Genomic DNA, 27,526 nt, shown 5'->3' with positions numbered 1-27,526 from the left:
CTACTGCTCTACCCATGGAGCCACAGCTCCACTTCCTGTTTTCTGGTGATTAATTGGAAATAAGAGTCTCAGGGCTTTGTAGTGCCTGGGCTGGCTTTGAACTGAGATCCTCAGATCTCGGCTTCCTGATTAGCTAGGATTACAGGTATGAGCCACTGTGGCTGGCAGAACTTTCTTTTTTAAAATTTAATTTTATTGTCAAGGTGATACAGAGAGAGGTTGCATACATAAAGTAGTGAGTACATTTCTTGTCCAACATTTTTACCCCTCCCTTGTTGTTTCTCCCACTCTCCCCCTCAATTCCCCCCAAGCTGTAAGGTTCATTTCCAACATATTGTCTTGAGAGTATCACTGTTACATTGGTTCATTCTTTGTCCTTTGTCTCACTACTTTATTGTTCCCTTTCCCTTCCCTGATTCAGATAAAACATAAAATCAATATAGAGGGTGCCAAAATCAAATACAATGACATGTGATAAATTGTAGGGGAAAAATTGAAAGAAAAAAGAAAGTCACAATGTAAATTAAAAACAACAATGGCACCGGGAGTTTGGTGGTAGAGTGCTTGCCTACCATGCACAAAGGCCTGGGTTTGATTCCTCAATACCATATATATAGAAAATGCCAGAAGTGGGACTGTGGCTCAAGTGGTAGGGCTAAGCTTTGAGAAAGCCCAAGGACAGTGCCTAGGCCCTGAGTTCAAGCCCCAGGACTGGCAAAAAAAAAAGCCTCTTGTTTCCATACCTTAGAGTTCATTTCACTTAGTATAATTTTTTATGATCATATGTATATAGCTGTTAAGCTATTGTGATCTTCTAGGATATTCCTAGACATAGACTAATTATTACAAATGAGGGAAAATATGTTTCTTTGGGTCTGGCTTACTTCACTTAATATGATTTTTTCCAAGTCTTTCCATTCCCTTACAAATGAGGAAATGTCATTCTTTCTAATAGAAACATAGAATTCCATTGTGTATATATACTACATTTTCTTGATCCATCAGAACTTCTTTTCTGTGTATCCTGTTATGGTTTCTCTGTGGGTGATTTAGCCAGGTTCATGAGAGTAAATGATATTAGTTTCATAATTTCATTTCCAGAATGTTCATTGTCCACATACTGAGTAAAAACTGGCCAGGTGTGATAACACAGGCCTCTAATTCAAGCATTTGGAAAACCTAGGCAGAAGGACCTCAATCTCAAGGCCAGTTTGGGATAGGATACACAGCAAGACTGCCTCAAAGAAATTTTAAAAATAACAACAAATTTTGTATATTGATCTTGCTTCCTACTGCCATGTTGTAGTCAATAATTCTAAGTCCTTCAGTAGATTGCTCAGAGTTTTCTAAAATCATGTCACCTATAACAATAATTCTACATATTTCCTGATAATCCAGGTGTATTTTGTTTCTTTTCCTGCCTGACTGCTCTGGTCAGAATCTCACATACAGTGTTTAATTGTGAAGGCAAGAGGTAGTACTCTTGTCCTGCTCCTAGTCTTTTAGGGAAAGCAATTCACTTTTTAAATATTAGGTGTCACAGAAACTGTAAGTTTGGGGTTTTCATTGATTTGTTTGAAGAGGATGTTTCCTCCCACTGCTAGTTTGCTGAGCACTGTCTCTGTAGTCTTACCTAGTTCAATCAATAATGACTCTATTTCAGGAAACCAGAACAAAATCCAGACTTCTTCTCATATGTTTATATCCAGCCAGCTATCAGCTCATTCTGTCAGTATTTCCTTCAAAAATGTTCCATAACACAACTATCTCTAACTGTAGTAATCACTGATCTAACACACCACTGACATAATTCATAATTGGATTCCATGTCTTCTTTTTTCCACTATTGGCTAGAAACAATATGGCTTCCAGAGTGCTTTTTTTTTTTTTTTTGGCCAGTCCTGGGCTTGAGCTCAGGGCCTGAGCATTGTCCTTGGACCTTCTCAAGGCTAGAGCTCTACCACTTGAGCCTCAGCACCACTTCTGGCTTTTTTCTATGTGTGTGGTACCAAGGAATTGAACCCGGGTCTTTGTGCATGCTAGGCAAGCACTCTACCACTAGGCCAAACTCCAGGCCCGCTCTTTTTTTATTAGTCTGTCTCAAAATTTTCCAGTGAATTCTTAGATCTCACTTCTTTTCCCTTTACTTCACTCCCGCTGCTCTGGCCTCTTGGCTGATCCTCAAGAGTTTGCATCTACATTTCTTCTATTTGAAGTTTTTCTTTCAGGTATCATATAATGCACCCCTCACCTCATTAAGATGTTAGATTAAAGTTCCCCTCATCACAAAGCTTCCCTGAAATGCCTTATAAAATGTCTTTCTTTCTTTTACCCTATTCTCATTCATTCTCATTACTCCTGTTCCTTACCCTGTTTTACTATCTATATAGCATGACATACCATCGGCCATGTCACCTACTTCCTTGTACATTTATCTATTGTTTGCTCCTTTTAACTTAGGCAAGAATATAGCTCAATAAGCACAGGTAGTCTGTTTACTGAGATATTCCAGAAACAGACATGAACACTTTGCATGCAATAAGTACTAAATAAATATTTGTTAAATTATAAATAAATGAGTAAGGAATGGCTCCTTTTACTCCATCTCTTCACTGTTTTTTCTTTGCACTATATATATATGTAGATACCTATTTATGTATGCACATACATGTATATACACATACATATGTATATGTGTATGCATATGTATATATACACGTATGTATATACACATATGTATATGCATATGCATATATAATTTTTTGCATATATAATTGTTTATTTTGCCTGAACTCAGGGTGCTATCTCTAAGCTAATGCTCTAGCACTTGAGCCACAGAGCCACTTCTGGTTGTTTTAAGTACTTTATTGGATATAAGAGTCTCCTGGATTTTCCTACCTGGGCTGGCTTTGAACCATCCCTAAGTAGCTAGGATTACAGGCATGAGCAACCAGTCCTTGGCTTATATATTGCATGTGTATTTATTTATTTTTAAAAATACTAAAGTATAAATTGGGGTATCAACAATTAAAATTATTTAACCAGACATTAATCAGAGAATTTCCCTTCACATCACTCACGAAGCTTCTCTGTTGCTATCACACTACTTGAAAACAATAATTCCAGATTTGGAATTGGAATCCAGGCATAAGCAGTTGTGTAGGCCAGTCATTATGCTTGGCACTTATTTTTCAAAACAGTGACCCAGGGATTTTCCTCTAATACTGAAAGAAGCTCCCTCCCAGGAAGTGCTGATGTCTGAAGCCTTTTCTCAACTTCAGTTGGTTTTATAAGCCCTTCTGGAATAATGCTACATCAAATTGAAAATCTTTATCTTGAGAGACACAGAGCTGCCCTCTGTGGCTCTTTATAAAATCAAGAGAGAACACAATACTCCAGAATTTTCCCCCAAGTAACTATTTCCCAACACAATGACTTCAGCAATTCTACAGAGTATTTAGTGAGCACTTCTCACTATATAGGCCAAGACCACGACAATGAACCGTTGCTCAGACACCCACACACATAATGGGTTAAAAAAAAAAAACAGGCTACAAAATAAAAAAGGGATAAATCTAGAACTTCTTAACATATCCATGCCATTATCACCCAAAAGCAATTTCTCCTCTTCCAGTAAAGGACACTTATCAAAATTTAAAGTAGCATAACTTTTAGTGTCAAAATCATCAACACAGTAAGTACCCCATACATTACTGAAGAACTCCAACTACGAATTGACAGCAGAAGAGAACCCCTCCCCCCTCTTAAATTGTGCTGTTCCTGGAGCTTGAATTTGGAGCCTGTGTGCTGTCCTTGAATTTTTTTTTTCTCAAAGCTAATGCTCTACCACTTGTGCCACAGCTCTACATCCAGCTTTTCTCTGGTTAATTGGAGGCAAGCATCTCACTTTCCTATCAGAGCTGGCTTCAAATCACAGCAGTCAGAGCTCAGTCTCCTGAGTAGCTGAGGGACACAGGCAGTAAGGATTGCCAGCTGACTCTCTTAATTCAGATTTGCAAAAACTAAGCAGGTAAGAGATATAAATATATATACATATATGTGTGTATATATAAGTGTATATATACATCTATGTATTTACATGGCTTAGACAACCCATCATTTATTAGTTTTTTACAGTGTTGGGAATCATAACTCTAAAATTAAGGTGTTGACAAGGCCAAAACCTTTGTAGAGGCTTCAGAGGAGAACCAGCCTGCCTGCCTTCCTGCCAGCCTGCCTTCTCTCCTTCCCTCCTTCCTTCTTTCTTTTCTTTTCTTTCTTTCTTTGCCAGTCCTGGTCTTAAACACAGGACCTGAGCATTTCCCTTGGGCTTTCTCAAGGCTAGCACTCTACCACTTGAGCCACAGCACCCATTCTGGCTTTTTCTGTGAATGTGGTACCAAGGAATCAAATCCAGGGTTTCATGCATGCTAGGGTTTTAAACCCAAGAATCTTCCATTTTCAAAGTGCATAATTCCAATCTCTCATTCCATCCCATTTCCTCTGGCCCTAATTGCTTCCCTATTATAGGGCCTTGTGATGACAGACAAAAAGAAAGTCAAGATGAATAAATAAATGACAAGGAAGCTTTTGATTCTTTTCTCAGTTCCCAGTGTTCCCCTTTCCAAAACAGCATCATGAATCCCCTTTTGTGTAGATAGACAAGGCAGTTAAGACAAGAGAAACAATTCAGAACTGCTGACTTTTGGCTAGATAAACCTGACTCACCATTACAACCCACCTCAGGAAGCAAGCAAGTCTCTCTAAATAGCCAGACTTGAGCTGTGTGTTAAGTTGGTGTTTCCCCTTTTTATACATCTTGTCCTTTCTGAACTCTCAGAAAACATTTTCCCATACCCTTTCTAATAACTGAGATTTCTAACATATTTTACTGCCACAATCTCTTGCAAACATAGTAACAATTATATTCTTTGATTTTGTTCTGTTAGAATGGTATTTTCAGAAAAGATTCCACGAAACTTGGGATGCAACTTGGCAGTATATCAATGTCAAATGGAGTGAAGACCATGCAAAGATCATCCACAGGAGAGGATGCCAGAGAAACACTGGCCACACAGCCTATTTTTGCTCCAGTGAGTACGGAGAAGTATGGGTGTAAGACAGACATGCACATACATGGTGCGTAAAACCTCAAACACGATCTGATCTTTTAGAGAAAAGTTTTCTGTCCCCAGGTCTGGCAGGTCTCACTGCTTTATCGCTTAAAGTCCAACACTTAAAAAATTATTTGCTAAGAAGTAATTTACCCACAACCTGCTGAATGTAACTGTAACACCTCTGTATATCACCCCAACAATAAAATTTTAAAAACCATATCTTCAAAAAAAGAAAATGACTTGCTAATACCTAGATCTTTGTATGGCAAAGATATAAAAAAATCTGTCCAGTGAGACAAATAACAATTATATATGTAATATATAATATTATATATATAATACACATATATAATCTAGGCTGGGAGTATGGCCTCTTGGTAGAGGGCTGGCCTAGCATTCATGAAGTCCTGGATTTGATTCCTCCAGAGCACACACACAGAAAAGGCCAAAAGTGGTGCTGTAGCTCAAGTGGTAGACTGCTGCTCTTGAGAAAACCCAAGGACACTGCCTAGGCCCTGAGTTCAAGACCCAGGATTGGCAAAAAAAAAAGTAAAATAAAGATAAATAAATATTTATAATGTAAATGTCTAAAACATATATAATTATATATATATAACTGCTCATCAAATCCAACAAACTCATTGTACCATTTGTTAGATTTTCTTTAAATATACTAACTTCTCAGATGTTTTTAAATTAGTATGACATCAGCCTGGTTCTCTCAGTGAGTTAAAGGGTATTTGTGATATGTGTTTATTTTTTATATTTATTTGAAAGTCATGAACTTGCCTTTTAAAAATCATGCTTCAACAACACATTATGAGCAAAAACAAATGATTCATTTTTATATGCCATTATAACATCTATATACACTTACCAAGTGGTAGTATCTCAAGTCATGACAATCTACAACTGAAGTGGAGGGAAAAATCTGAATAAACCTCTCGCTCCACTTGCATTTATCTATATGTTTATTTCACCAATTCTACAGGTGATGTGGCTAGACTGTATGCTCCAATTAGCTTTGCTATAGATAGCACCTTGATATTTAGATAACAATGGTAATAGATGCTTGAAGCTGTTGATCAGAGATTGAGAGACCTGTCTGTCTCAAAGAGGTTGAAATCATGGCCACTTGAGATAACTAAAGATCACCATGGCTGTACAAAGGACAGCTGCACACCAGCGCATTTGCACTGTTACCCACTGAAAGTGCATGTGCTCCTCTCTACCTTCTTACTCTTCCAAACCTTAGAAACTGGGTGTATTATAAAAGCTAGGATGCCTTCACCATACCTCTCTCAGAAGGAACTAGATACCTGTATGAGACTGTTGGTAACCCCCCAAAAGGACAGAAGAAAAACTCCCAATCTCATAACCTACTAAATATTAAAAATATGGCTCGATTTTTTTTCTTCATCCCCACCCACATGTTTGGTGTGTACATGTGAGAGAGAAGCAGGGGAGGGAGGAAGAGAGGGAGGAAAGGGGGAAGAGGGAGGGAGTACTAGAATTTGAGGGTACTGTCCCTTACATTGTTTACTCTTTGCTCAAGGTTAGTGCTCTTGTAATTCCTTTCTTGTTCTGATTTCTTCCTACTTGGTGTTGTTTCCCTGCTCCAGAACTTGATTGAGGCCCTCTCTCCTCTCTGTGAATGAAGGCTTTGCCTAGTATGCCTTGTATGCTCCTAACACTCTACTCAATTTCATTTCTACTGTCTCCCAGACAGAAGTTTTCACTCACTTTTGGCATTACCTTCACGTGAGCCTGTGCACAAACAAGTCCAGAGAACATTAGAGGCCTAAAAACTCACCCTCAGAGTGTGCTAAGAAAACCATCTGAACAACATCTCATGAAAAGTCATTACATCATCTAATGCAACTGTTAATATGGGTAGATCTTAGTCTACAACTGTCTCGTCAAACTCATCAATTTGTTCTCCTACCTAAACCTCCAAATATCAAACACGTGTCTCCAAATCTAAGCGCTCTCAGTCATTCATACTTACGTGTGAATTCATTTACTGCAGAGATTAGCTTCAACAGCAATAATGGAAAATAAAAAACAAATAAAACCACCAGGAATTGCAACAACTGCTAAAGTGGGATGAGAACTAGAGCTAGGGAGGAAGTTTATGTAGCTTTCAAGCAGACCCCTGGGCTTGGCTTCCTGGGAATAGCACTTCCAGTTCCCCGAAACTATTCTGGGTATCATTCCCCAGGAAGCTAAGCTTTCTGGAGACCCCCAACACTAAGCAAAAAGGACCTGTCATTATTGCCCCACTGCAAAACCTCAACTGCTAAATGTACTGTGCACTGTCACAGCAACATGGCTGAAGGAATCAAAGCAGATTTTGAGCAATCACAACTAATCACATGTTAATTACACTGGCAATCAGTGAGTTCTTTGAAAAAAATTAAATACTCATTAAGTGTGATAAGGAAACAGAAATAATTGTGCAATTTGCAGGAATCTAGAGAGGTCAGGGCAAAGACTTTGATTTCCCACTGTTTAGATATTTTTCAAAATTCAATAACAAGTGAGGTATTGAGCCTAAAATGAGTAGGACATGCCAACAAACAACTTTAGGAAAGATAGATTTTTATATCTATCCCAATTCAGCACATAGGACACAACAACTCACATGAAATAAGAAAGGATGTTGGGACTTAAGTAATGTTAAAATGCTGTTGCTTATAAACCTTTCTTGCACCAGGATTGTAGCCTAGTGGTAGAGTTTTTGCATGCATGAAGCCCTAGGTTCAATTTACTGATACCCTATACATAGAAAAAGCCTGAAGTGGTGCCGTGATCCAAGAGTAGGTGCTAGCCCCGAGAAAGCTCGAAGACAGTGCCTAGGCCCTGGGTTCAAGCCCTGGACTGACTAACAAAAAAAAAACAAAACAAAAAAACACCTTTCTTGTAACACCCTTTTGAAAGTCTGTGCTTACCCATAGCTGTTAGATTCTTCTTCAGGGCCCTCACTGCCTTGAGGGAAGGCCTGCCTGCCAAGTTAGCTGGATTGCTCTCATGCAAGGCTATCTGGAATCCAAAACAGAACTCAAACTCCAGAGAACACTCCCACAGCAAGCAAATTCTGCCGCCCTTTGCCAAATCTGCAATTTAAAAAATCCATCATAAACCCTGGAAGATTCTATAATCACTCCACCCAGGTGTAAGGAAGCAGTACTCCTTCCTCGGTGACCCAGCAGAAGATCTGTGACCAATTCAAACAGTCCATCACTTTTGGTTTGTTGTTGTGTTGGGGGAAAGCCCTGAGGCTTGAACTCGGGACCTGGATGCTGGTGCTCTACTACTTGAGCCACAGCTCCACTTTCAGCTTTCTGGTACTTAATTGGAGATAGGAGTTTCGTGGATCTTACTGCCTGAGCTGGCTTTGAACTGCAATCCTCAGACCTCAGCCTCCGGAGTAGCTAGGATTACAGGCAACTAGCACTTGGCCACAGCTGTCATTGGTATAAGGAACTGGTGCCAACACTCCTCTTTTTCATGAAGGGACTTCTGTCACTCGGCATGCCCTCTTTCTGGCTATGTAATGAGTCTGCTCTTGTCATTTGGTGAGCAGATAGCAGATTCTTCTATGCTACCCCTAGAGTTGCAACATCAGGTCCAAATAGACTTCTCTTCAGTGGTTGACTATGCCTCCCTTAGATCCTCATCCTTAAGAGAGCAGCTGGGTTGCTAACTTGAAGAAACAAGAAGTGACCACAGTGTTGGGGCAGCAGCAAAGCCAAAAAGCAGTTCCTACTATCGTGGAATATCCAGCATGCATGCCGGTGGCTAATGGCAGACCAGGGCCTACCCCAGCAGCTGGATCATTAGCAGCCTCAGGCCGAGCAAGATCAACCTGGGCCAAGCAGACCTATACATTGTGGTTGGAGTAGGCTGCCAACTTTTCAAACCCAAACCAGGAGAGCTGTAATATACCCATACCTCAAACCGTTCATCAACCCTGAAGCAGAGAGGCCTGTGAGCAGCCCCGGCTGTCAAAGGCCTTGCTCCAGTCCTGGAGTATGGAAGCTGTGAGGCTACAGGGTCACCTGTCTCTACCTACTATCAAACACTACCACTGCAGACACAATCTGCCAAGACCCAGAATACTGGGAGGAGTACACACAACTCTTACCTGGTAGAGCGGAAAGACCTAGCTAGCTATGACTGACACTAAAATATCCACTTACGCTGTGACCAATTCTCACAGGAATACCTACCCAGAAGGTGGGTGTCTGCCTGTAAGCACTGAGAAAAAAATAGTGGAGGGAGTGCCTGGCACGTCTAATAAATGACAATGACTACTTTATCAAGTGTTAAAGAGCTCCATGCATTAACATTACTTGTTTCAAACTACTCACTTACAAAATGTTTCAAACTGCTGGGTTTTCCCATTTTTTTTGGTTTTCCTATTTTTTTGTATTTATATATACCTTATTCTGATAAGGTATCTTAGGATACCTTCATGTTTCGTCATACATATGAGGTAATTCGACGGAATTTAATGCACTATTTCTAAGTGTTAATAAAAATGCAATAAAATGTAATAATAATTCCTCATATTACATTCCCCATATCATATTACATCTGATGGGAAATGTTCCACTTATGGCCTCTGGTCAGCACACTAGTTTGGAGTTTAAAGCATTTCAGATTTCAAATATCATGATGAAGGATACTTAGCCTGGGGTAATTTTAAATTAACATTTGCTCCAAAAGAAGAATCTGATACAAGTGATTTTGAATCTCTACCCTGGTATTTGGTTCACATACCCATCTACTTTCCCTGCTGATTAGCAGACCAGCTCTGGTGTGTTGAGGTTATGGCAAGCATGACCCCTTCATACAGTGACAATAATTTAATATTGCTTTCTAAGGGAGTGGTTCTCAAATATAATTTGTCAGAATCACCTGGAGGGCAGCAGGTAAGAGCACAGAGTTCTGAGTCTTTCTCAAAGTCCTGAATTCAGCATGTGTGAAGTGGAGCCCAATAATTTGTAGTTCTAACAAGGTCTCAGATGACGTAGATTCTGTTGCTCCAGCCCACATTTGAAGTAGTGCCTGAAAAAGACCCACCTCTCCCTTCTAGCTCACCTGCTAGGAAGGAAGGAATCTTTACCCTCAGATTCCCTAAGCAGAGCTGATGACCCAGGTCTGAGTGTATCCACCTGGGTAAGGAAGAATATACAGCACAAGATGCAGTCTCCAACTCTCAGAGCCTTTCCTAACTCTGCAACATTATAACCCTGGAGCTTGCAGTCACCAGATCGCTACCAGGGAGGGCTTTATCTGAGAGAGGAACTGAGATAGTTAGGGACCACCATGGGAGAATAGAAGGAAATAAAATCATGGACTCTTAGCTTATTACAAGTTTCTTCTCAATAGCCTCATTGCTCTCACCATTGCAATAGCAGCTTTGGGGACTGATATCTTTCACACAACATGCTGATGTCCAATATCCAATTCCATCAAGTTAATAAAATCTTGTCTGTACTTGGTTGGGGGAGCAATCTTGTCTCCTCTGTGGTCAGTATGGATGACTTTCCGCTCTTGAGCCAAATCCTTACTTGTATTCCCACATACTTGGTTTAATTTTATTTTTATTTCCTTTAAGCCAAAGAGCTCAATCTCCTATAACAGAACCAGCCCAGAGGAAGCAGGCTCCTGGGTTCCATTAGATAGAAGGGTTTTCATCTTGAATCAAGGATGCCTGAAATCCAGTCCCATTCCAGGACTTGCCAGCTCTTATAACACAACCTATCACCCTGTTTGCTTAGATAAGTTAGGCGCAGATCTCTCACTTACAACAGAAAACCAAAACAAGTTGTGTCTACTCAGTTTCTTTGTTTTGGCACACGTAGAATATTTTTATTTTTCAATAGCATTAACTTTACTCCCTAATAGAATCTACTTTTTAATGGTAATTGATACCTCCAACTTAAATATTTCAAGCAATTCACCAACCAAAAGAAAAAGAAAAAGATAGAAAAAATGGCTTGGGAATTTAAAATGACTTACCTAACAGACTACAAATCTGTCCAGACTAAACTGTACATTTAATGTACTTCAGATCAAACCTCCATGAAATGGCTTACTGCAAGGTCAGTAAATTTATAAAATGCAGTAACAATTTTTAAAATAAAATGAGTGAAACTTAACATATATATAATGAGGAAAATGTAAACTTCAAAGACATATCTAAACTGGAAACTTGAAGAAAGTTTTTAAGAACAACCATATGGCTTTATAGAGGTGGGAGGAGGTGAGGGCTGAAGCAAAGGAGAAACACATCATGTCGCTGGCTAGACAGAGTCAGTACTGTGAAGCTATGTGGTATTCCCAGTGTAACCTACACTACATGAAACTCTCCTATAAATCACTTAAGAAACACACTAGAATTAACTCCAAATGGATCAGAAACCTGGAGGTAAAAGCTGACACAGGGAAAACTTTACAACAAGGAATAGGAGATACACTAGGCCTTGTTGGCACAGGTCGAAACTTTCTTAATAAGGACCAAGAATCACAGCAAATAAGAGAAAGGCTGGATAAGTGGGACTGCATTAAACTGCAGAGCTTTTGTATGGCAAAGGACATAGCTAGTAAATTAATTAGGAAGCCTACAGAGTGGGAGAAGATCTTCACCAACCAAACAACAGACAAAGGCCTCATATCTAAAATATATCAACAGCTCAAAAAGTTGAATCACTCCAAAACTAATCTCCAAAGTAACAACCATCCCATTAAAAAATGGGCCAAAGACTTCAAGAGAGTCTTCTCTGAAGAAGAAACAAAAATGGCCTATAGACACATGAAGAAATGCTCAACATCTCTGGTCATAAAAGAAATGCAAATCAAAACAACTCTAAGATTCCACCTCACTCCGGTTAGAATGGCCAGGATCAGGAAAACAAATAACAACAGATGCTGGAGGGGATGTGGCCAGGAGGGATCACTACTACACTGTTGGTGGGGGTGCAAACTTGTTCAACCACTATGGAAAGCAGTATGGCAGTGCCTCAAAAGGCTAAACATAGACCCTATGTCCCAGCAATTCCACTACTTGGCATTTACCCAATCATCCCAGAAACTAGGGCATACTAAATCCACTAGCACAACAATGTTCACTGCAGCATTATTCACCATAGCAAAAATATGGAACCAACCTAGATGTCCCTCAGTTGATGTGTGGATCAACAAGTTGCAGTATTTGTACACAATGGAATTCCATGCTGCTGTCAGAAAGAATAGCATCACCCCATTTGTTAGGAAATGGAAAGTCTTAGAAAAAATCATATTAAGTGAAGTAAGCCAGACTCAAAGGAACTTAGGCTCAATAGTTTCCCTCATTTGTCATAATCAGTAGAAACCTTGGGCTCTACTAGCAGAGATCTGCAATAGAGCAAAACCTTGATACATAAGGCCATATAGTATGAAGCTAATTGAAAAGACCTCCAGGATATTGAAACAAAAGCCATATAATGAATGATTGTTGTCCTTAATGTACTGTTATCTCTCATCTCTTTTGCTGTCCCTTGGTTATCTCATATTGTTACAGTATCTCACTTTGTTATCTGATATATTGGATATATTTGTATTTGGTTATTTGAAATTGCATAGGGAAGGGGGGAAAACCAAGATGGGGGGGAGGGGAGAGTAATGGGGACGAAGGCATGTAAAAGGGTATCAATATATGTGAATTAATTCACCTTCTATCTGGCAAATATCATGTAACCCTTTTATTAATTACAATAAAAAATATTAAAAAAAAAGAAACACACAACAGCTCAATAAACACTGAAAAGTGGCCAAAGGAATTGAGGCAGTTATTAGCACAAGAAAACCAATTAAAGATGAGAAATATGAAAAATGCTAAGTCTGGCAGCACTGCTGTGGGGGAGGGGGAGGAGTTACCACCATAGCCAACAAGTGCACAGAAGGGCATGGGAGCAAGCTGCATACCTCACTCAAAACCTTACACAGGGGCCAGGAGTTTGGCCTAGTGGTAGAGTGCTTGCCTAGCATGCTCCAAGACCTGACTTTGATTCCTTGGTACCACATACATAGAAAAAGCCAGAAATTGTTCTGTGGCTCAAGTGGCAGAGTGCTAACCTTGAGGAAAAGACCCAAGGACAATGCTCAGGCCCTGAGTTCAAGCCCCAAGACTGGCATAAAAAAAATCTTACACAGAAACTTACCCTAAAGAAAGGATAAAAAAGATCGAATACTGTTTATCATAGACTATTTATAGTAAAGGAAGCTAAATGTTGAATTAAGATTAATTACCTAGATGGGTATTAAATTGGCTATTTGTTGTAGTGCTGTGAACCAAATTGATTCTTTAAAAAGAAAGTAATATGATCAAAGTACTTTATATGCATATATCAAAACAACTAATAAAATCCATTAAAGGTTTTTGGAAAGCGAGGGAGTAACCAGGCATGGTGGCTCACACCTGTAATCCTAGCTACTCAGGAGGCTGAGATCTGAGGATTGCAGTTCAAAGCCAGCCCAGGCACTAAAGACCATGATACCCTTATCTCCAAATAACCACTAGAAAACCAGAAGTCGCTCTGTGGCTTAAGTGGTAGGGCCATAGCCTTGAACTGAAGAGGTCAGGGACAGCACCCAGGCCCAGAGTTCAAGTCCCATGACTGACAGAAAAAGTGAGACAGTAAGAACAAGAAAAAGCAGTAGAGGGATAAACAAGTATATGCATGTATGGAAATACCACAGCGAAATTTCTCTGAGCAATTAATATACTATAATAAATGAATGTGGAAGAATTTCATTATTTGAAACCCTTTCTCTAACAGTCTTATTTAAATACCTAATTAGCCTAAAAGAGGTACATAAATTATGGTACATTTGCTTAATAAAACATTACATTTTTTGCCAATCCTAGGGCTTGAACTCAGGGCCTAAGCACTGTCCTTGGGTTTTCTCAAGGCTAGAGTTCCATCACTTAAGCCACAGCATCACTTGCTTTTTCTGTGTATGTGGTACCAAGGAATCGAACCCAGGTCTTCGTGCATGTTAGGCAAGCACTCTACCACTAGGCCAAACTTCCAGCCTGAACATTACTAACATATGTTTAATGAGACAAATTTACATTTATATATATAAATGTTCAGAGTTAAGGGGGAAGTTAGGTATAAACTAGACTGTGCAAAATATGTTATATTCCTAAAAATTTATATATTTTTCTTCACTGTTATGTATTTGCATAGAGAGCTCTAAGAATACACACACAATGTTAACATTGACTATAGCTGACTAGCAGAATTAAAATATATTTTTATCTTAATTTTATTGTGAGGGTGATGTACAGAAGGGTTATAGTTACACATGTAAGGTAGTGAGTATATTTCTTGTTGAACATTGCTACTCTCTCCCACATTTTTCTCCCACGCTCCTTCACTCCCAACCCCCCCAACTCCACCCCACCAAGTTGTAAAGATCATTTCCAATGTATTGTCTTATGAGTTTTGATATTACACTGGTTCACCTGTTGTCCTTTGTCTCACCTTTTTGTTGTTCCCCTCTCCTTCCCTAATTCAAACAATGTATATACAATACACCAGGTACCAAAATCACATACAGTGACTACAAGGGCTAAATCATAGCAGAATTATAATTTCTAATGTCTTCTTCAGGAATGTATATTTTCTCAAGTTGCTAAAATAAATATATATCCTTTTAGCTATGGAAAAGTAAATAATGTAAACGTTCGTGTGTTTTTGCCAGTCCTGGGGCTTGAACTTAAGGCCTGGGTAATGTCCTTGAATACTTTTTGCTCATGGCTAGTGCTCTGCCACTTGAGCCACAGCATTACTTCTGGCTTTTTCTGTGTATGTGGTAGCAAGGAATTGAACCTAGGACTTCATGCATGCTAGGCGAGTACTCTACCACTAAGCTATGTTCCCAGACCACTGTGTTTTAAAAAGAAAAAGAATATAATGAGTAACATTTGAGTCCAGTACTAATGAGACAATACACTAGAAGTTCTTTTTTTCTTTTCTTTTGAGCACAGCAGCATACTGTACACTAAGTGTAGACAGAAAAATCCATCCCGGAGATCTCTAGCTTAACATTCACTTAATTCTATCAGTTATTTGCTAGGATGGTGCTGGGAAAACAACTAATTGAAAAAAACAACAACTAAGACACACTTCTATAAAAACAGATTCAAAATGTATTTGTGAGATTAGGGCAGTCTTTGCTTTTCTGTGTTTCTTTTTACCACCTCCTGTCTTTATATCCTGCGTATCCTGCATATCTTATATAAGATATGGTGCTATGGCTCAAGTGGTAGGGTGCTAGCCTTGAGCTTAAGCGCTCAGGGACAGTGCCCAGGCCCAGAGTTCAAGTCCCACGACCAACAAAAAAATGATATCTTATATCTTCCCATGGCTTATCTCATAATCCACCTTCCCCACTCTCCCCCACACCCTGGAGCTGAACCCAGAGTGCATTTAAAGGGTTTGTGAAAGCATCAACAAGTCACGAAATCCTGAAGCATTTGTTGATCAATCAGTGGTGCAGGAAGCTGCAACACTGTTCTTCAGCATGAAGTGCCTGTGCCTTCTCAATCCATCAGAACAGAAACCCTAATGCCTACATTCTCCACCCCATGCAGCTTTGACTTTGGCTGCTTCAAAGCAGCCCCGTCTTGTGGCTTATACCTTCTAAGAGGATTCTCTGGAGAAAAGTCCGTTATGGAAAAGTCACCGCAGCAGTGAACCAATGAAAATGGAGCGCAAAAGCGATCTATTCATGAATTATTGAGGAACTTTTCCATTACAGTCTCTAATATTTTAGGCAAACTAGTGATATCTGAATTATAAGATCTTTCTAGGTGAATTTGAACAGAAACCTTGCCTCTACCTCTCACCCTCTCTCTCTAGTCCTAGACCAATACATGCTAAGTTTGATGAGACTATTAATGAGGGTATTTGCAGCTCTATGTTCATTGGAATAAACACTGGTAATATAAATTTAGATAAAGCTGATTATCATTTACTCAGAACTATGTATGTGTTAGAAATCACAAGTTTCATACAATAACATCTGTCCTCCACAAGCTCCCAGTAAAACAGTAAGTGCAAAGAAGTACATAAATAGTTTTACTGCAAAATCAATTTGATGTCTCTAACAATAGAAAAACAAACAATATGTTATGGTGGCCATAGGCAACTGCCCTGGAAGCAGACTGCCTGGTTGGAACTCTGGCTTCTACCCATGAGCGTCGATGAGAACTCAACAGGCTACTTACCATTCACTATCTCAGTGTCTTCACCTGTAAAGTGGAGATGATAATGGTAGCTACCTCACAGGATTATTGGAAGAGTTAAATATGGAAGTATGGTAGCATTTTAAATGAACCTATTTTAATATTTATTACTAGTGTAGGAGGTGATTATGATCATAATAAGGAACTGAAAAGAAGTGTGGAGAAGGGGCCGGGAGTTTGGCTAGTGGTTAAAGTGCTTGCCTAGCATGCATGAAGACCCGGGTTCGATTCCTCAGTACCACATACATAGAAAAAAGCCAGAAGTGGTGCTGAGGCTCAAGTGGTAGAGCTCTAGCCTTGAGAAAGTCCAAAGTCCAAGGACAGTGCTCAGGCCCTGAGCTTAAGCCCAGGACTGGCAAAAAAAAAAGTGTGGAGAAATGGAATCTATGGCTATGTTCTGAAGGATGGTAAGAATTTTAGTGTGCAATGATGGTGATTCATCTGAGCTAAATCCTGGAGTCAGGCTAGATGAAGTTGGTGACGAATGAGTGCTCCAGGGGTGTGATAGGGGTACAGAAAATGCAGTAGGCTGGGATATGATTCCAGGACATACTGAATGCCAAGCTAAAGAACTGGGCATCACTGAGCACTGGTGGCTGATGCTTGGAATCCTAGCTACTTAGGTGGCTGAAATCTGAGGAACCAGGCTTGAAGCAAGCCCTGGAAGAAAAGTTTGTGAGACTCTTATCTCTTACTAACCACCAAAAAGCTGAAAATGGAGCTGTAACTGTAATACTCAAGTTCTGGGGACCCCCAAAAGACCACCAGAGTCCAAGACCAATATAAGCAGCAAAGAGTTGTTTATTATAAGCTCAAGCTTGGTCCTCTGTGCACCAGCAGCCAGTGACACAAAGAGGCCCCAAGCACTGGGTTTACAGCAGTTTTATAGCAGTGAACAAATAAGTTTAGGGACTTCCTAAGCTGACACACACAGAATAGGTTGAATTAGACATCTACCATCGGCTAGTTTTATTTTTAACACCTGGTGTTGGGCCATGTCTGGGTAGCAAGCCGGGAGAGGGGCGCAGTTTGAAGTTCCTCTCGGAGTTGTTTAGCCAGAGCCTAGGGCTTGCTTAGTTCCTGGTACAGGGGGGTGGAAGTTACAGCTAAGTCAAGATGGGGTTCCCAGCATAAAATGGAGTTACTTCTGGCTGTTCAGTAGCTCAAGTGGTAGAGCATTATCTTTGAGGGAAAAGGCTAAGGTGCCTGAGAAGTTTAAGCCCCATACTGGCACATCCTGAATCACTCCTTCAGAGAATTACCATTAGTTGGCATTGGTAATGATGATACAGATAAGGAAAAAAGATCACTTGTCTACTGTTCAAAAAGTATCATATAAAATAAACAGTCTTTTTAATAAAAGCTTCTGTTGGCCTGGAAAGAAAGTATACCTCAAAGGAATGAACAAAGTTAAAACTGGAACTAACCTGACAAACACACACACACACTCCTAAGTGATATAACTCTGAGACTTTATAGAACTTTGGCTCAGGAAAAGTGGCAGAATGCACGCAGTGCTGACTTTCAATGATGATAAAAGCTTGGATATGTAGGGGTGAGGAGAAGGGCATAAATGGAATGTAGTCATGACACTGAGAAATGTCTAAAGCAAGAACTTACTTCCAGATCCATCCTTGACTCTGGGTCCTTCGGGCTTGGCCTCAGAAATGATATTAGCATTGGCATTATTCTCCATCTCAATCACAAAATCACTGTCCTCTTCAAACTCAGGGTGGCTAAAGATCCAATCCAGTGCTCTTTCCAGGTTATTATTCTAATAAAATAAAACAATTTCATGACACATGCTGTCCCCTGGGTCTCATTATAGCCTGACTATTTGAGTTAGATGCCAAGCAGAGGGCAGAAGGCCTGAATTCATTCATCTAAGTGCCTCTGAGTCAGAAACTCTGCCTCTTGCATAAGAGGTGCACCCAGGTCTGTAATTGGATTCACCAAAAAACAGTTCTGAGCAGTAGATCAACATTCCAAAACCCCAATCTGTCTTAGCTCAGCAGCTCTGCAGGTTGATACTGATAAGGATGAGTACAGCATGACAAAACGAAGAGGAACAGCATTTGTCTTATGCCAACCCCATCCACCACCACAGTAATTGAACAAATCATCTTCTGCCAACTGTATTTTCTGGAGAAACAAAAGGTAGAATGGTGCCTATGTGAGTGGCTCCTTCCCCTAAATGCTGGCAATGGCTAGGATGCAGAAAAGATGAGATTAATTACTTGGTTAGAAGCACACATGGTTCAAACCAATTCACCATGAAAGCATTCGCATCTTCCCATGTGTGTGCTGTCACTAGCAAGCTAAAAATTTTGTTTAAACAGTCAGAAACTACAATGCAACAGTCAGGAAAACAAAGTAAGCAGAAGCACAAGAAAGCACTCTAAGTGAAATCAATTTAGTTGAGACTCTCTTTTTTTGAGCATTTAAAGAGAAAATAGAGTGTTCCTGTCACATGTCCACAGCCAGTAAAAAGGCAGAAGTGGTCTCAGCCAGAGACTGCATCAGACAACCAGCCAGGACAAGGAACAAGGACCTTAACACAGACATCCACTCAAAAATGGATGATGAAGCCAGATGCGGGGAGCTTACACCTCTAATCCTAGCAATTTAAAAGGCTGAAATCTGAGAATTGTGGTTTAAAGCAAGCTCAGACAGAAAAATACCATTCATGAAACTATTATCTCTAATTAAACCAAAAAAGATTCCAGAAGTAGAGATTTGGTACAAGTGGTAGAGTATCAAGCTTGAGTGAAAAAGCTAAGGGGTAGTGCCCAGGTCCTGAATTCAAGTTCCAGTACCAGCACACACAAATAATTGATTATGATGTAGCAATGAAAAAAGTATTTTCCCTAAGTAGGTATCTATGCTGAAAGATTTTACCTGCCCTCTACTTCCACAGTCCCCTCACTCCGAATGTATATGGATAAGTGTGTACACACTATGTAATTATATACTATGTAATTATATACATTGTGTGTGTGTGTGTGTGTGTGTGTGTGTGTGTGTGTGTGTAAAACAGTGCAGAGCACTCCAAGGAACCATTGGATCCTGCTATGAGACTTTCTATACAACATTTGTCCATATCAGGCCTCCATACTAGAAAAGAACGATTTCACTTTCTTACAACACAGAACCTCATGCTTGCCATAGCAAATTGCGAATCAAATCCATGAGGCCCATTAACAAGCATTTAAGATGAGGAGGGTTTTCTTGTAGTTTGGATATGGTTCATCATCATCCTATACTTTAATTCACTGTATCATTTTGTTTAGCTTTACATTTATTATCTGTATATAAATCTTTATGAGGGCGGTGGGGGGGAGGGTAAATGGTACCAAGACATGTGAAAGGGTATCAATGTATGTGAATTAATGCACCTTCTATATGGCAAATATCATGTAACCCTTTTATTAATTACAATAAAAAATATATAAAAAAATAAATATGAGCAGAGGTGGGGAATAGTATGGGATACAGATCGTTTCAAAGTGGTCAAAGGATGTGAGAAGTCTCAGGTGCTACTAACAGAATACAAAGGCCAGTAAGTGGGGTGAATTCGCACAGTCTCAGGCTCACCGTTGCTTTTAGTGCCTGCACAGCCTGATTCCGCTGGAATCCCATGGAGGTAATGATAGCTACAATTTCCTCTGGAGGTTGATTATCCAATGCAGTAGCACCAAATACAGAAGCCCCTGCAGAAGCAGCTCCTCCATAACCAGGCATTGTCAGTGGTTCGGCAAAATCTGAAAATGATCACACAAACTATTTTATGGTTGTCATTGGTTTTATTTTTCACCTAGCCGTTGACAATGCTGTAGAGTAAAGAAGGAAAAATACAAAATTTTAATTCTAAGGACAGTCTGAAAGGCGTATAAGGATACACAACTCAATTTAATAGAATTGGAAGCTCAGAATTAGCCTATAAATATATCTATGACCTATTGATTTTTTGACATGACCATTCAGTAAGAAAAGGACAATTTTCTTGCAAATGGTGCTAAAACAATCAGCCACCCCAGGGCCAGGAGTTTGGCCTACTGGTAGAGTGCTTGCCTAGCATGCATGAAGACTGGGGTTCAATTCTACATACACAGAAAAAGCTGGAAGTGGTGCTGTGGCTCAAGTGATAGAGAAAGCACAAGCACAGTGCTAAGGCCCTGTCTGTGCTTAAGCCCCAGGACTGGCCAAAACAAAACAAAACAAACAGCCATCCCAGTAGACAAAATAAAGTCATACCACACACCACAGACAAAACTAACATAAAATGGATCATTGGCTAAATGTAGGGGCCAAAGCTATAAAACTTTTCAAAGAAAACACAGAAGGACTAAGGATGTGGCTCAAGTGGTAGAGTACTTGACAAGCAAGTACAAGTCTCTGAATTCACTCTCCAATCATTCAAAAAAGAAAAGAGAAACCAGGAATAAATGGAGGTTTCTTAGATATATAAAAGGAATCAATGACTACAAAAAGAATAGACAAACAGATCTTCATCAAAATGTTCAAAGCATAAGCTCCAAATTTTATTAGCAGGAATGTGAAAAGAATAGCTGGATGGGATCACTCATGCCTGTAATTCTAGCTAGGTAAGATCAAGAGAACCATGGTTTGAGACCAGCTTGGGCAAAATTGGTCAAGACATCATCTCAACCAGTACAAAGCTGGCCAGAGTGGTTTGCACCTGTCATTTGAGTTACACAGGAAGTATAAATAGCACGTGAGCTAGGGGAACCTGGACAAAGCGAGACCCTGTTCAAAACATAAACAAAGCGCCAGTGGCTCCTGCCTGTAATTCTAGCTACTCAGGAGGCTGAGATCTGAGGATCACAGTTCAAAAGCAGGAAAGTCCGTGAGACTCATCTCTAATAAACCACCAAAAAAACCCAGGGAGTGACACTGTGGCTCAAGTGGTAGAATGCTAGCCTTGAGCAAGAAGAGGCTTAGGGGCAGCATCTAGACCCTGAGTTCAAGCCCCAGGACCAGCAAAAAAATTAAATATCCAAAGCAAAACAGGATAGAGGCATCGCTCCAGTGGTATAACACCTGCCTGGCAAGCACAAAGCCCTAAGTTCAAATCTCAATACTTCAAAAACAAAAGGGGAGGGCCAGGAGTTTGGCCTAGTGATAGAGTGCTTGCCTAGCATGCACAAGATCCAGGTTCCATTCCTAGTACCAATACATAGAAAAAAGCCAAAAGTGGTGCTGAGGCTCAAGTGGCAGAGCTCTAGTCTTGAGAAAGTCCAAGGACAGTGCTCAGGCCCAGGACTGGCAAAAAAAGAAAGAAAGGGCGAGGAGTTTGGCCTAGTGGTAGAGGGCTTGCCTAGCATGCACGAAGACCTGGGTTCGATTCCTCGGCACCACATACATAGCAAAAGCCAGAAGTGGTGCTGTGGCTCAAGTGGTAGATCCCTAGCCTTGAGAAAAAATCCAAGGACAGTGCTCAGGCCCTGAGCCCAAGCCCAAGACTGTCAAAAAAAAAAGAAAGAAAGAGTGAAATAACCAAATTTAGTGGCTCATACTTTTCACACCAGTTACTTTAGGGGCAAGGATCTGGAGGACAGCTACTCAAGACCAGTCCAGGAAAAAGTTCCCAAGATTATTTTGTCAGCTGATAAAGTTGGACAAGGTAGGGTATGCCTGTCTTCTTAGCTATAGGAAGCATAAATAGGAGAATCATGGTCAAGGCCACCATATTCATAAATGTAAAGGCTCTGAGTTTATACCTCTTGACTGGGAATCACACACACACAAATGCATACTGCACACTCGCATACACGCACACAGGCATATGATTCCATTCATATGAAATGCCCAAAATATATAATTGGTTAACAATTACAGGATATCCAGACAGTGGATCAGTGATTATTAGTGGTTGAGGAAAGCTAGAGAAGGGATGGAAAGTGCCTGCTAGGATGGAGAGGATTTGGAGCAGTGGATACATTACTTCTTTGGAATATACACTTTAAATGGGTGGATAGGTGAATGATACCTTAAGAAGTAGACAAAAGAAAAGGCTAAATAAAGGGTCTACATTTCTTCATGCATGTTTCAATTGCAAGTCTTCATCGACTTAACTACAAACATATCCCACATCATTTTATTTTTTTTTGCCAGTCCTGGGATTGAGTTCAGGGCCTGAGCACTGTCCTTGGGTTTTCTCAAGGGTAGAGCTCTACCATTTGAGCCTCAGCACCACTTCCAGCTTTTTTCTATGTGTGTGGTACCAAGGAATCGAACCCGTCTTCATGTATGCTAGGCAAGCACTCTACCACTAGACTAAACTCTCGGCCCCTCACATCTTTTTAATGATCTTTTTACCACTGAATTATATATATATATATATATATATATATATATATATATAATTTATTGTCAGGTTGATGTATAGAGGGGTTACACTTACATACATAAGAAAGTTAATACATTTCTTCTCAAACATCATTACCCCCTCCCATGTAGAATGATATATTTTTAAGGGGGTGAATCATATCTTTTAAAGGTTGGTATTTAAAAAGAAGCTAGGGCCAGGAGTTTAGCCTAGTAGCAGAGTGCTTGCCTAGCACACATGATGACCTTGGTTCAATTCCTCGAAACCACATACATAGAAAAAAGCCAGAAATGGTGCTGTGGCTCAAGTGGTTGAGCTCTAGCCTTGAGAAAGCCCAAGGACAGTGCCCAGGCCCTGAGTTCAAGGCCCAGGACTGGTGAAAAATAAAAAATAAAATAAATAAATAAATAAGAGAAGAAGCTGAGTGTCAGTAGCTCATACTTACAATTCTAGCTACTTAGCCACTCAGGAGGCTGAGATCTGAGAATCATGGTTTGAAGCCAGCCTGTGCAGAAGAGTCCTGAGAACACCATCTCCAATTAAGCAACAAAAAGCCAGAAATAGATGTGTGACTCAAGTGGTAGACCCTTGAGCAAAAATGCTAAGCAAGAGCATACAACCCTGAGTTTCAGCCCAGTACCAGCACCAAATTACTTGATTCAAATAAAAAGTGGAAGAAAAACAAATATGACTTTCCACGACTGCAGCATACTGTGAAGTAGGTCTTGTGGGGGACCTGGCAGGCCCAAAGCTTGGGATGCTGGGGATTGCTAAGCTATCCCCTTTTCTACCACCTACCCGGCTCTTCCATGTGAACAATAATCCAGTTGAAGGCAACTTCAGCTCCCATATTTCCAGTGAAGTACACAGCCTTCCGGCATGCTTCTAGAGGGAAGCCCATCTCAGCCAGCTGCATCACCGATGACTCGTCGATGTCTGAGGCTGCAAGAGCACAAGAGGACATTCTATATGATGAAAGTGAACTCCTTACTTCTTGCCTTAATCTGTTTTCATCCCCTTAGTCACTTACTACCAAGAAAGTGTCTTTTGCTTTTGGGGAGGGCTGTGTTAGTACTGGGGCCTGGATACTGTTACTTGGCTTTTTCACTCATGCTTGTTACTCTGTCACTTGAAGCACAGCGCTACATCTGACATTTTAGGGGTTAGAGATAAGAGTCTCACAAACGTTTCTTTGCAGGCTGGCTTCAAGTCATGATTCTCAGACCTCATGACTGAGTAGCTGTGATTATGGGCGTGAGCCACAAGCAGAAAGTATTACTTTATTGGGTGTTTGGAGTCACCTAAATATTGAGTCATCTCAAAAAAAGAAATGTTATCACTGTCTTCCAGTCATGCAGGAGGAAACTGAGGATCACAGAAGGTCAATAAATTCCTTCAGGCCAGATCATCATAAACAGCAAACCAGGGATGACCATTCTGATGCTTACAGGCCCTGTCCTGAGCCATAAAGACTACTTAATCAGCATCTCCAGGGGTTGACACTTCAAACAATCATTCCCACCCAGAAAAGGCTGCTCCCATGCCTCTTAGACTGATAACAACTGTGGGCTAACATTTTAAAAATACGTACGGTCTATCAATTGGTTCATCAGGCGATCTGGAGAGTAAGGAAGAAAAGACAAGATTAGGAAAACTCATGTCCAATAGTGATTGATAAAGGACATTTCTAACCCAGCACATGGCGACTCTGCACAGACCACCCCAACCTGCATACCATAACATCATTACATTAAAAAGGGAAAAGAACAGGTTTCAGGCAGAAGTTCTAATTAGCATCTTAACGAGCTGAATAATTTCTCTTCGTGTATTTTTAAGAACTCTGCCTAATTACAAACTAACAGTTCTCTTATAAACAAAAGAGAGAGCAAGAGCAAGTTTAATATAACATCCTGACTTCTCTGAAGTTCAGGCATCTCATGGCTTTAACGCCTTTAAGGAGCCATCTGCTACATGACCCGGAAAGCCTTACCTGCACTTCCCTTCTCTGTTCTATGTCTTGACAATTTTCCCTTAGAACTCACATCAGAAAACATGGAATGCAGGTCTGGCTTCAATCCTGCTGGATTCATTTTACCCTTCATTTGTACAAGTAAACATGACTGCTCAACTGATGGAAAGCCTTTGGTAGAGAGTCCACAGAGCTCCCTCATTATTACTTAATTTGCCTAATGAACTCATTAGGAAGATGAATGGTAAACAGATGAGCCAACAAAGCCAGAATGAGGCCGATTTTATCAGAGTAATTTTCTGATACTATTTTTGAGCCATAGGAGCAAGGTTACTATATTTTTGTAGGTCATCTTCCTTTAAAAATTACATATTCTCAGGGCCGAAAGTGTGGCCTAGTGGTAGAGTGCTCACCTAGCAAGTATGAAGACCCAGGTTCAGTTCCTCAGTACCACATACAGAGAAAAAGCCAGAAGTGGTGCTGTGGCTCAAGTGGCAGAGTGCTAGCCTTGAGAAAGCCCAAGGACATTGCTCAGGCTCTGAGTCCAAGCCTCAGGACTGGCAAAAAAAAATGACATATTCTCAACAATGACTACTTGAGGTGAACAGACACCTAAGCCAGGCTCTTGCTAGGAATCAGTTGCTGTGTCAGGGAGGAGAGACAGAATCACGATGCTCAAAACCAACACACTCAGCTGATATTGCTCCTTTGACTATATTCGAAGGTACTAGTAGCAAGTTTATATGAGTTTATACTTCTACTCAGATCACAACAGCTACTGGGTTCATTCAATTTGAGCAAATAAATCATGAAGCGTGGAAGAAAAAACTTGAATCTAAAGTACTTGGAGTACTTTTCTTCCGAAACTTCTTGGCTCCATGTAAACTCACTAAAATACAAAATCTACCAGCCTAATAGCATGTCAAGATTTAGAACTGCATGTATTTAGATAAGAGAGTAATTCAAGCAAGAGTAGCCGCCTGCTAAAAACACACTCCTCTTCCCCACAGGAGCAAGCACCTTCTTTCCTTCCCATGTGGGAGAAGAGGGGTAAAGATGGAGTCAACCTCCGAGGAAGGGCAGCTATGCGCTGTCTAGCCAGCTCCTCATGGTGGGTCTGTGCCTTTCATGATGCATATCATAATTTTATTTGGGCTGTGGCTTTAATACAGGTGTGGATCAAGTCTAGTGCTCTACAACCTGAGCCCCAGTTCCACTTGCAGTTTTTTCTGGTTAACTGGAGATACAAGTCTCACAAACTTTCCTGTCCAGGATGGCTTTGAGCCATGATCCTCATCACTCAACCCTGTATGTCGCTAGGATTACAGGCCTGAGCTCACAGGCACCCAACATGATGGGCTGCAGCACCCGGAATCCCTGGGTCAGTGGCGGGAGAAGGTGACTGTTCTCTGGAGGAGGGGCTGGGTGAAGCACAACTTCCTGGCAGGAGCTGGTACCTTTCGAATCCTCAGGAATGACGATGGGGGGGCTAATGTCTGGTAGCTCCTCTTCTCCTGGCTGTAATCCCCTGGCTCGGAGATGGTTGATATCAAGGAGATCTGGCATATCAATAGAAACATCTGCAAAATGAGAAAGGGTGATTGATAGCCAATGTGCTCATCAAAGATCCATAACCACCTTCCAATAAAACCAGCCCTGTGAGCTCTGCATGCACATGTCAAGGCAGAGCTAAGGGAGGCTTTCCACACACAGCTCACAGGACCAGCACATTCAGCAAGCCTGAGGCACTTCTCAGTCTTGGAGAAGCTGGGACTGGACAGAGGGTGGCAGGATTTCACAATGAACAAAAACAAACTTGTAAAGCCACTTGTGGCCCAAATGCATTCTGATGTTTTAGAAATGTTGGCAATGTGTTCCAACTTATAAATCAGATTTTTCTTTTATCACAATTTCCAGCTAATTTGGAAAAACCTAATACTGTAGCATATTCTTAGATGGTAACAACTGTCTGACCTTCAACTTCTACCCTGGACAGCAGAACCCCACTATTCCCTGGGGTCTCTACAACCATGAGCTTCACCATTGTGCTATTCTGATTCTTTCAGTAGAGAAATGATTTTTCTAACTTATGTCTATCCAAAGGGAAATCCTCACACTCTTGCTCAAGGATGGCTCTCTTCCACTTGAGCCACATCTCTTATTCTAGCTTTTCCGCTGGTTACTTAGACATGAAATCTCAAAGATTTGTCTACCCAAGCCAGCTTCAAAACTTGATCCTCAGATCACAGCCTCCTGAGTGGGTTCAGCCATGCGATGTGGGCAACCAGCTAAGGGCGCTGTGGTTTTTCTTGTAGCCAGCCTACTTCTGCCATCTTCTCATTATTCTATTCTTACTTGGTATTTGAGTGTGTAACTCCTAGAACATATGTTCTCAGATCGTGATAGTTATGATTATCCTAAGGGAATAAAGGAATAAAGTTTTAAAGAAATTAATTGAATTTCAAATGTATTAATCTTTGGAGTACTTATATCTTGTTCCAGTCCTGGGCTTGAGCTCAGGGCCTGAGCACTATCCTTGGGCTTTCCTCAAGGCTAGTGTTCTACCCGGAGCCACAGTACCACTTCCTCCTTTTTTTTCTATGTATAAGGTACCGAGGAATCGAACCCTAGTCTTCGTGCATGTTAGGCAGGCACTCTACCCCTAGGCCAAGATTTGTTTCCTGGAAACAAATCTTAGTTCAGTGTTTACTCACACAAATACAAAGTCTATCAACCTATTGGCAAGTCAAGATTTAATACTGCACATATTCAGATAAGATAGGCAT

General features: G+C 40.6%; 1 protein-coding gene across 1 annotated transcript in view; it reads right to left on the bottom strand.

Moving 5' to 3' along the window:
• The window catches only part of Usp13 (ubiquitin specific peptidase 13), a 131,021-nt gene that overhangs the window by 7,025 nt on the left and 96,470 nt on the right, over window positions 1–27,526 (bottom strand). Inside the window, exons 15-19 of the mRNA XM_090342477.1 lie at window positions 26,198–26,320; window positions 24,363–24,389; window positions 23,570–23,713; window positions 20,017–20,183; window positions 18,043–18,196 (exon numbers count right to left, since the gene is read on the bottom strand). Of these exons, the coding sequence (XP_090198603.1) occupies window positions 18,043–18,196; window positions 20,017–20,183; window positions 23,570–23,713; window positions 24,363–24,389; window positions 26,198–26,320 (615 nt within the window). The remainder of the gene's footprint in view (window positions 1–18,042; window positions 18,197–20,016; window positions 20,184–23,569; window positions 23,714–24,362; window positions 24,390–26,197; window positions 26,321–27,526) is intronic.

This window comes from Megascapheus bottae, chromosome 1 (assembly GCF_031878675.1).
Source record: "Megascapheus bottae isolate mThoBot1 chromosome 1, mThoBot2.hap1, whole genome shotgun sequence".
Classification (NCBI taxonomy): Eukaryota; Metazoa; Chordata; class Mammalia; order Rodentia; family Geomyidae; genus Megascapheus; species Megascapheus bottae.
Note: the sequence above shows the minus strand (reverse complement) of the source record. Positions and strands in the feature narration are given on the sequence as shown.